The sequence below is a fragment of the Pogona vitticeps genome, chromosome 12, assembly GCF_051106095.1.
Source record: "Pogona vitticeps strain Pit_001003342236 chromosome 12, PviZW2.1, whole genome shotgun sequence".
Taxonomy (NCBI): domain Eukaryota; kingdom Metazoa; phylum Chordata; class Lepidosauria; order Squamata; family Agamidae; genus Pogona; species Pogona vitticeps.
Window position 1 is genome coordinate 16,986,010 of NC_135794.1, and position 14,017 is coordinate 17,000,026.

General features: G+C 44.4%; 1 protein-coding gene across 1 annotated transcript; it reads left to right on the top strand.

The window, feature by feature from the left end:
* The first annotated feature begins 1,741 nt into the window (after positions 1-1,741).
* LOC110088611 (F-actin-capping protein subunit alpha-2) lies at positions 1,742-5,701 on the top strand. Its single transcript, XM_078380903.1, has one exon. It carries the CDS (start codon positions 4,492-4,494, stop codon positions 5,365-5,367), a length of 876 nt encoding a protein of 291 aa, XP_078237029.1. The 5' UTR covers positions 1,742-4,491; the 3' UTR covers positions 5,368-5,701.
* The last annotated feature ends 8,316 nt before the right edge of the window (positions 5,702-14,017 follow it).

Consider the following 14,017-nt stretch of genomic DNA (forward strand, 5'->3'; position numbering starts at 1 on the left):
TATGCTGTTTATGGTGACGGCCTCACTCTATCTGATCCAGCTGTACTGCCAGCTTCTTAAAATCTTACACTGAGCAAAACATTGGAGTAATTAATTTCCTTCTCTTGAATACCCGGTCCCACGACTTTGCTAATGATGAAAGGAAAGATGACGAAGAGATAATATTTCAATATTTTACAAGCATTTCAGTATTCTACTTTATTCACACCAGGTTCATGAAAGGTCTGCCGAAATCAAACACATGTAAGACGGTTTGCTCTGTGCTTTGAATAGCAGATCAAAAAGTGATTCTGCTCCTTTGGTACATTGTAATCTAGAGGCATCTCTCACTTAGCTAATCAAGGCATATGAGCTAATTAAGGTGCTCGTTAAATGCTCATTTTGCTCAATGTATTGCCCCAAAAAATAGAGTGTTGGCTCAGGTTTACAGTTTCAAAATCTTTTTCAAACCAATGTCCAGAAGGGTAGCTGTGGTCAGCTGACAGAGTAAAGCTGCAATGGAACCTGCAGCATATTAAAGCTGAAGAGGTTGATATCACATTACTACCTACAGAGTTTGGGGGGATATATATTCTTTCTCTCTCTCTCTCTCTCTCTCTCTCTCTCTCTTTTTTTTTTTTTGCTTCAATGGATTTTCTGCATATATATTTGGTCAATGGAGAGAGAAATCTTTCAACTGGAAGCTCACAAACAAATATATGATAGAAATGTTCATTGATTAGAGTCTGCTTCACCAGAGGCACACCGTCTTTGCCTGTATTACTCCTTTACGGTGTGTGTGCCTGTGTGTGTTTGTGTGTGCACACATGGTAGAGGCAGAGACTGTAAAGAGGGCAGTTAAACAAATGTGAAATGCCTATATTTGGGGTGGGTGTCTTTTTAAGCCGTGGGAGATAGTGTTCCACTTTTGATGGGTTATATTTGAGCTGTTCTGTGTTGCCATCTGCCTTGCAGGCCAAAGTATTCACCCCCTTGTTCTACATTTCTGATGTCATGTTTATGTCGATTTATTCGTTTACATAGAGATTCCTTTATTTGTCCTATGTCGACGAAGGACAATGGGACTTGTTTAAGGTTGCCCTTTAGTCCAGTCGTGTCCGACTCTAGGGGGTGGTGCTCATCCCCCATCTCCAAGCCATAGAGCCAGCGTTTGTCCAAAGACAGTTTCCGTGGTCACGTGGCCAGCACGATTAGACACGGAACACCATGACTTTCCCACCGAGGTGGTACAGTGGACCCTCTACTTACGGAATTAATCCATATTGGAATGGTGGCTGCAGGTTGAAAATTCTGTAGGTCGAGTCTCCACTGACCTACAATACATTGAAAACCAATTAATCCGTAACTGTCCGTTTTTGTTCCGTTTTTGTTCCATTTTGGTTTTTTTCTGGTCTGTAAGTCGATTCTCTGGCTGCAAGTCAAACCTAAATTTTGCAGCCAGAGAAGTCTGTAACTCAAAATGTCTGTAAGTTGAGCCGTTTGTAAGTCGAGGGTACCTATTTATCTACTTGCATTTTTACATGCTTTCAAACTGCTAGGTTGGCAGGTTGGACAAGCGACGGTCCGTTGCGTGGATTTGAACTACCAATCTTTCGACCTTGCAGCCAGAGGGTTTTGCAGTTTAACCCACAGCGCCACCACGTCCCATGACTTTGTTTGTTTGTTTAAAATATTTTACCCTCCCTTTCTCCTTAATAAGGACGCAAGGCGTCTGACACCATTAAAAGACAATATTAAAAAAAATTAAAAACAGTACGCGTACAAAAATTATAAGGACCAAACAAATGCCACACTAAAAGACAGTAAACAAAAGCAACATACAAAACACATTCAAAACAGTAAGACATAATGAACCCCACTTAGGCAGCCAGATACTCAGAGAAAGCTTGCCTGAAGAGAAAGGTCTCCACCTGCTTGCAGAAGGGCAACAAAGATGAGGCCAGTCTGGCTTCCTGTGGGAGGGAGTTCCAGAGTCTGGGAGCTGCAGCAGAGAAGACCCTCTCCTGTGTCCCCATCAGACGCACCTGGAAAGATGGTGGGGCCAAGGGAAAGACCTCCCCCAATGATTTTAACACTTGGGTAGGATCATAAAGGTGAACACAGTCTTTGAGACAGCTTGTACCCCAGCCGTTAGGGCTTTATATGTTAGAACTAGACTTTGAATTATTCTCTTATATTGTGGGTGATACAACAAAGTCCCACAACAGGGCTGCCACTGTATGTATGTATGTATGTATGTATGTATGTATGTATGTATGTGTGTGTGTGTGTGTGTGTGTGTGTGTGTGTGTGTGTGTGTGTGTATTTATTTATTTATTTATTTATTTATTTATTTATTTATTTATTTATTATTTCAGTTTGTATACTTCTCCATAGTGCACACACTCACTGGGCAGTTCACAACACATATAGATACAACAAGGGTCAACAATAAATACATAAAAATCTAAAACCCTGTCCGTAGCGAAAACTGAACTTTCAATAAAATTAAACAAATCAAAACAAATCTCAGGTAGTTATTTAAAAAGCAGCTTTGAATAATATAGGTTTAGTTTTCCTTGTTTCTTGAAAACAGAGAAGGATGGTTCCTGATAAGCCTCTGTTGGAAGTTCATTCCAAAGGGAAGGGATCACAATTGAAGAAAACAAACAAACAAAGATGGTTCCTTGTGTTGACCCTTTGGACCTCCTTCAGGGTCACAAGGAGCAGGTGGGCCAGGTAGCCGTTTCGTGGGAGAGACGTTCTGACAAATATTGAGGTCCTAAACTATTAAGGGGTCTATAGGTCATGACCAGCACCTTGAATTGGGCACGGACACTAACAGGGAGCCAATGGAGGTGTGCCAAGACGGTGGATGGGAGTTCATGTCTCCTGGTAACAGTTATCAGCCTGGCCACGGCATTTTGTACCTGTTGAAGTTTCTGTACCGACTTCAAGGGCAGCCCTACATAGAGAATGTTACAGTAGTCTATCTTAAGGATTACCAACACATGAACCACTTGTTGTTCAGCACTCCTTCTCCAGGAAGGGCCACAGGCGAATCATTAATCCACCATAGATACTCAAATTGTGTGAATTATGCCTTAGGCCTCCAGTTGTGCTCAAGGATTTCCACCACACAAAGTGTCTCCAAACACTATTCTTCTTCCTCACAAATGAAATCCAGAATCCTATCACCTATTTGCAGTCGCTTAAGGGAAATTACAAAAATCTTGGCCTCAAGTGGAATTGAAAAAAGTCTTTGTGCTTGAAAAAGTGGTGTTTTCTTGAAAAGCAACCCGTTAACAATCCCATGCTCTTTTGATGTAGCCGTGGTTATTCTTGTGGATACGCTTTCAGACAACCGGTTCATAATCCCCTCGCAGTTTGGAGAGGAGTGGTGGCCTGCTCTCTCACAGACCAGTTACACTTTATTATCTGTTGCTCAAAAGACATGGGGAAAATACATACCTTGTGGCAAATTGTATGGGCCAAATGTTACATCATGGTGTAGTCACTAGTTAAGAACATCAGAAGAGATCAAAGATCCATCTGGTCTAATGTTCTGTTTCCATGATGGCCTTGGGAAGCCTTTAAGTAGGATATGAGTGGCAGGATACTCTCGTAATTTGTTGCCCTGTGTACCTAAGCCACTGAACGACCCAGCAGATTATGAACAGCATGCTCTCTGTAGCATCTACTTTGACCCATTCATAAGGCCATTCTCTGTAAAATGTGTCTAATTCCCCTTTAAGCCTTCCAAGCTGGCAGCTATCATCAGCTTTGTGGCAAGAAATTCCACACTTAGAACTGCGCTGTGTGAAGAACCGGCTCCTTTTCTCAGACTCTTCCATCATTCATACCTCTCCTGGAGGTTTACTGTCATTTTAGAAGTAGAGAAATAGTTTTCTTACCATTTTTTCCCAACCCATGCCTTATTTTATCCTCTCCCCCCCCCCCAAAAAAAGGTATATGCTTACTACCTTGATCGGTGCTCACCAAGCCTTCCTTGATCTTATATAACATCCAAGTGACCACATAATCTTCCAAATCATCATGAGATTTATTCAAGATGCCAAAGGCCAGGGACACCTGCTTTCTTATTCATTGGTTTGTTTATTTAAAATAATTTTTATCCTTCCTTTCTCCTTAGAAAGGACCTAAAATGGCTTAAGTTCTTAAAAGGCAATATTAAAAAGCTAAAAGAAACAGCAAGTATACAAATGTTTTAAAAGAAGTGAGCAAATATTATATTTAAAATGGTAAATAAAATTAATACTAACACCTTTAAAAACAACAAGGAGCAATAACCACCTCTCAAACAGCTGAGGGAAAGCCTGCCTGAAGAGAAAGGTGATTCAAAAAGGTGCCAGGCACAAAGAAGGAAAACTTAAGTGTAAGAGGCTTGAGATTTCATGTCAATAGTCTACATAATTTATATTAATCTGGTAGATCTTTCCCATTTTCAGGCCCACTGTGTTCCTATATTTGTTATTTGAAAACGAGGCCAACATGTCCAAGGAGGAACTGGCCGGAGACCACATTCTAGCCATGCCAGACAAGGTCCAGGCGATTGCCCGACTCGTGAAGCAAGCCCCACCTGGAGAGTTCAGTGAGGTTTTCAATGACTTGCGCGCCTTAGTGGCGGATGATGCCATGATGTCTGAAGAAGCTGCCAATCTTTGTGCTATACACAACAAGGACCATTTCACTCCTGTCAAAACAGAGAAGTGTGAGGTATTGCTGACGCGACACAATGAGCTCGAAGAGAACTGCTTTCTGGACCCTCAGAACCGGGTCTCCTTCAAGTATGATCATTTGAAGAAGGTGTTGAGTGACTTCCAGGATCGCCCTGAAGAGGATAAGAAGGGGGAGCTCTGGAGGAGAGCGCTTCACGAGGCCCTGAAGGCCTACATCTCCAACCATTACCCTCAAGGGCTTTGTAGTGTCTTCATAAAGGACACCGCCGTGCGGAAGATCTTTGTGGCTTGCATCGAAAGCCACCAGTACAAGCCCTCGGCCTTCTGGAATGGCCTGTGGAAGTCAGAGTGGACTTTTGCCTGGGCTCCTGCCTCCACTTCCACCGAAGTGAGTGGTACCATCACGGTTCAAGCGCACTACTTTGAGGATGGCAACATGCACCTGACGGTGGTCAAGGATGTAGAAGAAACGCTGCTGGTCTCTGATGAGATCCGGACGGCCCAAGATTTCGTGAAGCTGGTTGAGAAGGCGGAAAATGAAATGCAGAACGGGTTGATGGAAGAGTACCAGCGCATGAACGGGACCTACCTGAAATCTTTCCGGAGACAACTGCCTGTCACTCACACCAGACTGGACTGGGGGAAGGCCGTGACAGCGAGGGTTCTGGTAGCTCGTGCTAGCCAGTAAAAGCCCACCTTCTGTCTGGCAGGACAAACCCAGAAGAAGGAAGAATAACGGCTTGAGGGATGTTTTAAAGTATGAAATAAATAAATCAAATGACATCAAGACAAACAAATGGTGTTTGTACTTTCAAAACCCAAGGTTCTTGTCCTGGAAAATGGAAGGATGACGCCAAGGTTGGGCTGGCACTCGCCTTCAAATGGTTTCTCAAATACATGTTTTAATTCTTCTCTAGATTGAGGATAATTCACTCTTCCCCTCCCCCTTTTTTAAAAAAATTTCTGCTCTCCAGGCCAGGCCGTTCACACTTGTTGAAAAACATCCCTGACCATTGCTTTGTGTTTGGATGAGAAGTGCTGATCAATGGAAAAAAAGAGTTAGCTTCTGGGATTTCCCCTTGTGTGGTGTCCCTTTGTGAATGGTGTTAGTGAGCACAAGAGGGTATCCTGCAGACCATCTTGACTGTTGCCATGGGTGTTGTCAAAGTTCGCTATGCAAAGCCTGGCATCCTTTTTCCTGCCGGCGATGCAGGCATGATATTGTGCAGCAATACTGAGCCATTTCCTGGCTTTTTTAATCATGGGTACAAAAGTGCAATATCCCACATTCATAAACCAGAGGTACCTTGAAGAATTGAATCAAGTCTTTAATCTCCAAATTCCTTAACCTTTAATGTGCCAGTTTCTGGGCTGCTCAGTAATAATAATCATGTGCCATGGAATGAATTCTAAGTTGTGGAAACCCTTTTGATGGTTTTCTAGGTAGGAAGTAGTCAGAAGTGGTTTGCCATTTCCTTCCACCAGGGGCGCCCTGGGACTGTGCAACTTGCCCAAGGCCACCCAGGCTGGTTCTTCTCCCAGGCGGCACCAATGGGGGGGAATCAAACTCCCTAAACCACTGAGCTATCCAGCCAACTCGGGGATATTTAAGGTTCAGTGTTTTATGGGTATATTGATATGAGCCAGGAAGAAAAGGACAGATTTCTGTGCATTAACTGTTCTCTTAATTGGAAAGGTCTTTAGAAGCTAGAATATATGATACGTTTGTGATATTAAATATCAGAAAATGCCAACAGTATTATATTATCGCTCTCAGAAAACTGACATCATCCTATAACTTAACCCTGAGTAGGTGGGTTATTGCAATTTATTTTTGGACAAAGTCATCTTGCTAATTGCATATTTGAAATGAAACGCAATTAGGAATGGAAAGGAAGGCAGCCTTGAAGAAGGCAGCAATGACGAAGAAATTATTTCTTAGCTACAGAACAGATTAATACCAGGGACCCTTCATTATTCTCTATCTGCGTGAGGCTTGGGAGATAATTATGGAGGAGGAAGAACGTAGCCCCATTTATGTGTTTTTAATGTGAAACAGATCAAGGTAACATTAGTTACTCTGCTATGAGTTTTTTCCCCTCCCATCACAGTTCTTTTGAGAAGTTCATTAAAGCAACAGTGAAAAGCATCATTCTGTTTCTGAACTGCCCTCCTTGTACGTTACCCAGAGCAGCCTTCGCAAAACAGGTGCTTAGGCAGGCTGGGGAGGATGGGTGTCGCAATCCAATGCAGCTGGAGGGAACCAGGCTGCAGAAGAGATGATATAAGGTAAGGATGATAGGGTTGACTGGTTTTCCCAGTTGCACATCTCCTGTGAGCTTCCATTGCAGAGTGGGGATTCGAGTTGATTACATTACTCATTACACCACACGATATATCCAAGGATGATGAGCATGGTTATTTAAATCGAATGATCTAACATATTAATAGATTAAAGGCTGAAAACTAGTCACAGGAAGTTTCTTTGCTGAAAAAAACAGGCTGAGAGTTTTGCACACGGTAGGAAAAGACATGAAAGATAGCTTGCGGATTGGAAGAGAGAATTCCTTAAGTGCCGGTTGTGTGTGATGGTCACCACAGGAGCTTATCTCAAATTCAAGCATGTGAAAATTAGCTTGCTTTGTTTGGCGATAAATTTTGGGAAGTTAAGCATGGAATTTTTTCAAGCCTCACTTCACAAACCCATTTCAACAACAACTGCCATGTTTTTAGCTATACAGGTGGGTTAGCTAGCAGGGCTGTGTTGGGTCTAAGCTTAAGGTCATGTTGTTCTCACGTTCCCATCTAAAACTGAAATGACACAGTTCATAAATACACACCTTGCAGTTGAACGTTCCATTCTTGATATGTCGTTCTAGACTCTTACATCCAAAGTGAACATATGTCGATCCAGTCTGGATTTGGGACCATCACGCGCAGATCTGGCTGTGGAGCCAGACGCTGGGAGTTCGATTCCCCAGAGGTCCCTCTCTGACAGGGACCGGCCTCCGCGATCCATAGGGTCCCTTCCAGCTCTGCATTTCCAAGATGATGATGGTGCTGTTGATGATGATGATTTTATCCATTTCATATGGCATAGCAGATGACAGCGTTATTGCGTAAGACTTCACAAAGACACACACACACACACACACAACATTAAAATAATAAATTCTACACGATTTTAAAAACACACAATCCAAGTAGTGACTATTTCGTGCAGTGCTCCTCAACCTTTTGGGGACTGCAGACCAGTTGGGGGTTGTGGGCTCTGTGCATGAGGGGGTTGGGGCACCCCAACGCTAATGGGTGGGCATGTCGCACTCGCCGGTGGGTGTGTCGCGCTCACGGGTGGGTGTGTCGCGCTTGCGGAGGGACATGTCATGCTTGCGCATGGGCATGTTGCACTTGCAAGTGTATGCATGCGAGCGCGACACCCACCCACGAGCGCGACACGCCCCTCCGCAAGTGCAACACACTCGCCGTGTGGACGGGGGGGCAGAGATCCGTGTCCGCAGCCCAGATCAAGGAAGCCAACGGACTAGGGACCCCTGATTTAATCACATAAATGATGTATAGGCAGTTGCTAGAGCAATTAAGCCTACGGCAAGATATCTAAGTCATTTAACCATTGAACGGCAGTGCCTTCAAGACGATGTAATTCTTGCAGGGAGCCAGGGAACTTCTAAGAGGGCATTCCGTTAATAAATAAATAGATAGATAGATAGATAGATAGATAGATAGATAGATAGATAGATAGATAGATAGATAGATAGATAGATAGATAGATAGATAGATAGATAGATAGATAGATAGATAGATAGATAGATAGATAGATAGATAGATAGATAGATAGATCAGACAGACGGACAGACGGATGGACGGATGGATGGATGGATGGATGGATAAACAAACAAACAAACAAACAAACAAACAAACAAACAAGCCCCTTTTCGTACCATTCACAGCCTCCAGAGATCTCAATTGCCATTTTTTAAGAGAGAGAGAGAGCATTGTACCTCCACATGCCAGGGTGTCATTTTCTCCAGAAATAAGACACCTTACGGCACAATATTATGTTTTAGCTCTCAAACCAATTGTTGAGGAAGAAAAAGAAACCGTCCCGTCGCTGCTGTTCCTGGGGCGGCCCAGATCCTCTACAGGGCTTTACTTAACAAGGATGGCTTTCGTTCCCACGTTGCGCCCAGTTTAAATCGTGTCCATGAATGTGCAAAGAGTTAGAAGTAAAAGGGAGGGGGGAGAGGAGGAAAAAGAGAACAGATCTTGTCCTCTCAAAATAAAATGACAAGACTGCACCGCGACTCAACAAGGACATGTGAAAGGGACATGGATTTTATAGCTTGTGCATGTTGTTACGCACAAAGCATGCACTGAGGTTATTTCGCCTACCAGTGGCTAACTGTACCCTGCTTGCCAGTTTCTGGAATGAGAGGGAAAGACTGGAAATTCAGAGTGTGCCGATTGTGTGCCAGTGTGCTCTTAAGCCCTATTTCTTTTCTAGAAACCAATGCACGGCCATAAGCAGGGCCAGCTGATGAACCAGGAAGGGGATGCTTCTCCTCAAGATGTTAAGGGGCGCCCCCTCAGCCCTGACGATGAGCCATCCCTGGCTGGAATTATTCCATCGCTTTTTTTCAGGCTTCTGAAATTTGATGAGGAAACAGAATCCTGGTAATGAAACAAGGAGTCAGCCCCCCCAAAAGAAAGCAGTGGGCATGATTTAAGAACGCGTCATGCCATCAATTAAGGCTTTTCCTGGCAACGTCCCCTCGGAAGTATTTTCTTTATATTTGACAGCCAAGACTATATATGAAATCCTCACAGAAAGTTAAATGTTATTGCAACCATTGATCAAAAGAATCATGGGCTGTCAAGTCAGTTCTAACCTGTGGGGACCATTCGCAGGGTTTTCTGGGTTGAAGATACTCAGAAATGGTTGACCTTTCCTTTCTTCTGGGGCCACCCTAGGACTCTGCAGCTTGCCCAGGGCCACCCAGGCTGGCTCAGGAGGCACCATGGGGAATCTTGATTCCCAACCTCTGGCTCAGCCGTCAAAGACCTAATGATCTATCCAACCATCTAATGCAGGATTGGGGAAGCTGAATTTATAAAAGTACAGCTTTCTTTTGGATTTAAAGTTCTTCAACTAATATTCTGTTTTTCTCCTCTTGCATCTCAGCTCATAACCTTCGTTCAAACTCTACCAGTTTTCAGAAGGTCTCCCATTTTCTCTCTCTACCTCTCTGAAGGCTTTGCTCTCCCTCTCTTTCCTTTACAAAGGGCTGGGAGCTATATTTTCCCAGAGGTGGTTGAACTACATCTCCCATGATCTCTCACTGTGCTGACTAAAAGTGATGGGGTTACATCCCACAAAACCTGGATGCCTAGGGCTGCCTACCATCACATAAGAAAAATGGTGTGTGTGACATGATGTCAAGTCATTTCCAATGTAGGGTGACCTTATGAATGTCCTAAAAGATTCTATCAATAAGATTCCTGCTCAGGCCAGTGGCTTCTTTCATCAAATCAATCCATCTCATGTCAGGTCTTCCTCTTCTCCTACTCCTTTCAACTTTTCCCTACAGTATTGTCTTTGCTACGAATCATGTTTTCTTGTGATATGCCCAAAGTACAACTTCTTGAGTTAAATCACTGTAACACCTACGGGCAGGGCAAGCTTGATGTGATCTAGCAGCCACTTATTCATCATTTTGATGGTCCATCTTAATCAATCAATCAGTCATTTTAATCACTCAGTCTCCGCCCCAGCTTTCTTCACTGCCCAGCTTTCTCATCTGTATTTAGTCATCAGGAACATGATGGAATGAACAGTCTTGGCCTTGATCTCCAGCAACACATCCTTTTTCTTAAGGATTTTTTTCTAGTTCCTTCATAGTAGCCCGACCTTCTGCTGGTCAAAGTACAATAAGAACACCAGCTTGACACATGCTTCCTTCTTGCTAAAGGGCCTCATGAGCATCCAAATCATCACCACCATATCTAACCAAGTAAGGGGAACATTCTTTCAGCCTCAAGGCTGATTGCAATGTCAGGGAAGTTTTCTGGACTGACTGCATTGCAGGAACGGCTGGGCCAAAAGATTGGAATGAATAACACAGGCAGATTTTAATTTAAACTTCTTACTGCTTGTAACAAGTCTTGGGAACATGCCGGCTTAAAGTTCAAGCTACACCATCCTTTCTTTGAGGATGCAGGAGCAGAGACAAGCACTGTGTCAAGCATCAGTCATGGAGGAGAATGTTTGATTGTTCTTTGCGGCTTGTCTTTGAAGCCTGGATACCCCTCTGTACCCATTGCCAGTTGATGCCAGGGCTCATTAGTTTATTGTGAAGGAAATTGCATGGATGTTGTATTTGCTTCTCTCTCAGATCTCAACCGCCCTGCCTCTCTGACATCACAAAGCCCTCTTCTGTGACATCACAAAGGATGCACTGAGGTTCTGGAGAACCTCAAGGAATGGAATGCTTGCTGACCTGGCAAATCGACTCTTGCTGTCGTGTGCTTTCAATGAGCCACTGATGGCACTCTGAGGAAAATGTGGCTCTCTGGAGCACCCCAGAAAAGTGGGTGGATCCCCCAGAAAGACTGGCTTGTGGTCCTAGGGCCTGCCATGCCCCATTCCTGTACAATGTCTGAAGGAAGAACATTTTTGGAGTTGTTCTGAAGGCTGGCCACAAGGACCTCTCAAGGGAGAGAATTTCACCACTGAGCAGACGCTGTCTTTGGCCCCTGCCTGCTTCCAAGACTCATTTCAAGGCCATGGCAAACTTATAGGGGGGAAAGGCAGTCCTTCCAACAACTTGTACTCAAACTGTTTGGGTGCTTTAAAACTTTAAGAACATAGCTGGAATTGTGGGCTAGCAAGAAGTCACGCTTGGAATGTCCTTACTGTTCCAATCCAGGTTTTTTTTTGGGGGGGGGGATAGAGGAGAGAGACTCTTGAGAGTCCCCTGGATTGCAAGGAGAACAAACCTATCCGTTCTGAAGGAAATCAACCCTGAGTGTTCACTGGCAGGACAGATCCTGAAGCTGAGGCTCCAATACTTTGGCCATCTCATGAGAAGAGAAGACTCCCTAGAAAAGACCCTGATGTTGGGAAAGTGTGAAGGCAAGAGGAGAAGGGGATGACGGAGGACGAGATGGATGGACAGTGCCACCGAAGCGACCAACATGAATGTGACCAAGACAGGAGGGCCTGGCGTGCTCTGGTCCATGGGGTCACGAAGAGTCGGACACGACTTATCAACTAAACAACAAAAGAGGAGAGAACCCACTGAGCACAGGAAGTCTTTGATTCCACTCTAGCCTCTACCTCAGCAACATTTTATCCACCACATATACAGCGGCTAGTCCAGTTTGTGACTGAAAAGACTCCTCAGATGGTCCATAACTAGGTAAAGTTACTTTTCAACAATGGCCTCAAACCTTTGGTTGTTCCACCTAGGGGATTCTCTTATTTCAAGTCTTGATCCATGTACTGTACATGGATTTGTTGGGGCAGTCATGATCACACACACACACACACACACACACACACACACACACACACACACAGAGAGAGGGGGGGGCACGTGAACGCAAGCACACACACATGGGCACGCATGTGGGACAATGAACAACAAGAACTGAGGCTGGATTCAAAAGGCTGGGCTGGAACAGAAAGCCAGCTCAAGCCTGATTGCTATGGCAACCTTTGTTCTGAGGTGATATGAATATGGCTACCACCAGCAGACTCCAGGTAAAGGTCATTCCCGCCAGAAAAAGGTGGGCATTGATGGAGGCTTTTTTAACAAGCCTCTTGGGAGCTAACATTTGAGAGAGAAGGAAGGAATAAGGAGAACCCTTTCCTCAGTAGGGGGTACCCCCAACCCCTGCCGCTCAGCTGAGGGGCCACAGCTAGTAGCCACCGGGCTTTGGATGAATGCATCATAGGATCATAGATTCATAGTGAAGTTGGAAGGGGCCTCTGAGGTCATCAAGCCCAACCCCCTGCTCAATGCAGGAATACAGGTCAAAGGAGATCTACCGGGTGGTTGTCTCTCTTGAATGCCTCCAGAACTGGAGCACTCACCAACTCTTGAGGTAATCGGTTCCACTGCCGTACTGCTCTAACACTTAGGAAGTTTTCCTAACTGTTATTCAACCGAAATCTAGCTTCCTTTAACTTGAGCCCATGGTTACGCATCCTGCACTCTGGGTGTATCAAGAACAGATCCTGCCCCTCCTCTGTATGACAGCCTTTCAAGTATTCGAAAAGTGCTATCGTATCTCCCCTCAGTCTTCTTTTCTCAAGGCTAAACATAACCAGTTCTTTCAGTCTTTCCTCAAAAGGCTTGGTTTCCAGGTGCCCAGATGCATTGACAACTCGTGAAGTTTAGCTATTAGTGCTTCAAGGGCCAGGGTGGTTTTGAGCAGTTGCTCCCAACCTCGGGTCAACAGATGTTCTTGGACTAAAACTCCCCAAAGTCTTCAGGACTAGCTGTCCCAGCAAGGACATCTGGGAGTTGTAGTCCAAGAACATCTGGGGACCTGGGGTTGGGGACCACTGGGCTAGAGGTTACAAAGTTGACTGGTAATCTGAAGATTCAGATTCAACTCTCTGTCCCTATAAAACCCGCCAGTTGGCAATGGGCAGTCACTCTAAGGCTGAACTACCTCATAGGATCGGTGTCACAGAAAATGGGTGAAGAGAATAGAGAGGGGGTTGCTTTGAGATCATTGCAGGAAAGACAAAGTATAAACGCAACAAAGAAAATGAGAGACTAGAGCTGACCTTCTCGATCTGAAGCTCTCCGGAGGCTTTAAACTACATTTCCCATCTGCAAGGCCAATGCCTAGAAAGGATGGGAACTGTTGTCCAAAATATCTGGAAGGATACCAGTTCCGAGAAGATTGGAAATATTGTCTTCTCAATTGGTGGTCACTTTGTTCCTTTGTTGGGTGTGTTCACTACGGATGATGGGAACTGTAATCCAACACATTGAAAAAGCCCTAGAGTGGGAAGTGGAGTCGTGGTGGTGTCGTTTTGCTCACAGACTAAAAGGAAACATGAACTTGATATCCGTGAAGATGTAAGCCAGGGGGAAAAAAACACATGACTGCACCATTGTGGAAATCATAGACAGAGGAGCCCCCCCCCCAAAAAATGTTGTTTTCACTTGACAAAGTTTGAGGCTGCTTCTATTAGATAAATTGATCAATTCTGACAAGAGATCACAGAGTTGGACGAGGCTTCGGTTATGTAACGGTTCCTGTTTGCTCCCGTCCAAAATCTGGACAAAATAAGCCTTTCACTT

What these genes read in the sequence shown, in the direction of transcription:
- LOC110088611 (XM_078380903.1), top strand. Translation starts at nt 4,492, where the DNA reads ATGTCCAAGGAGGAACTGGCCGGAGACCACATTCTAGCCATGCCAGAC.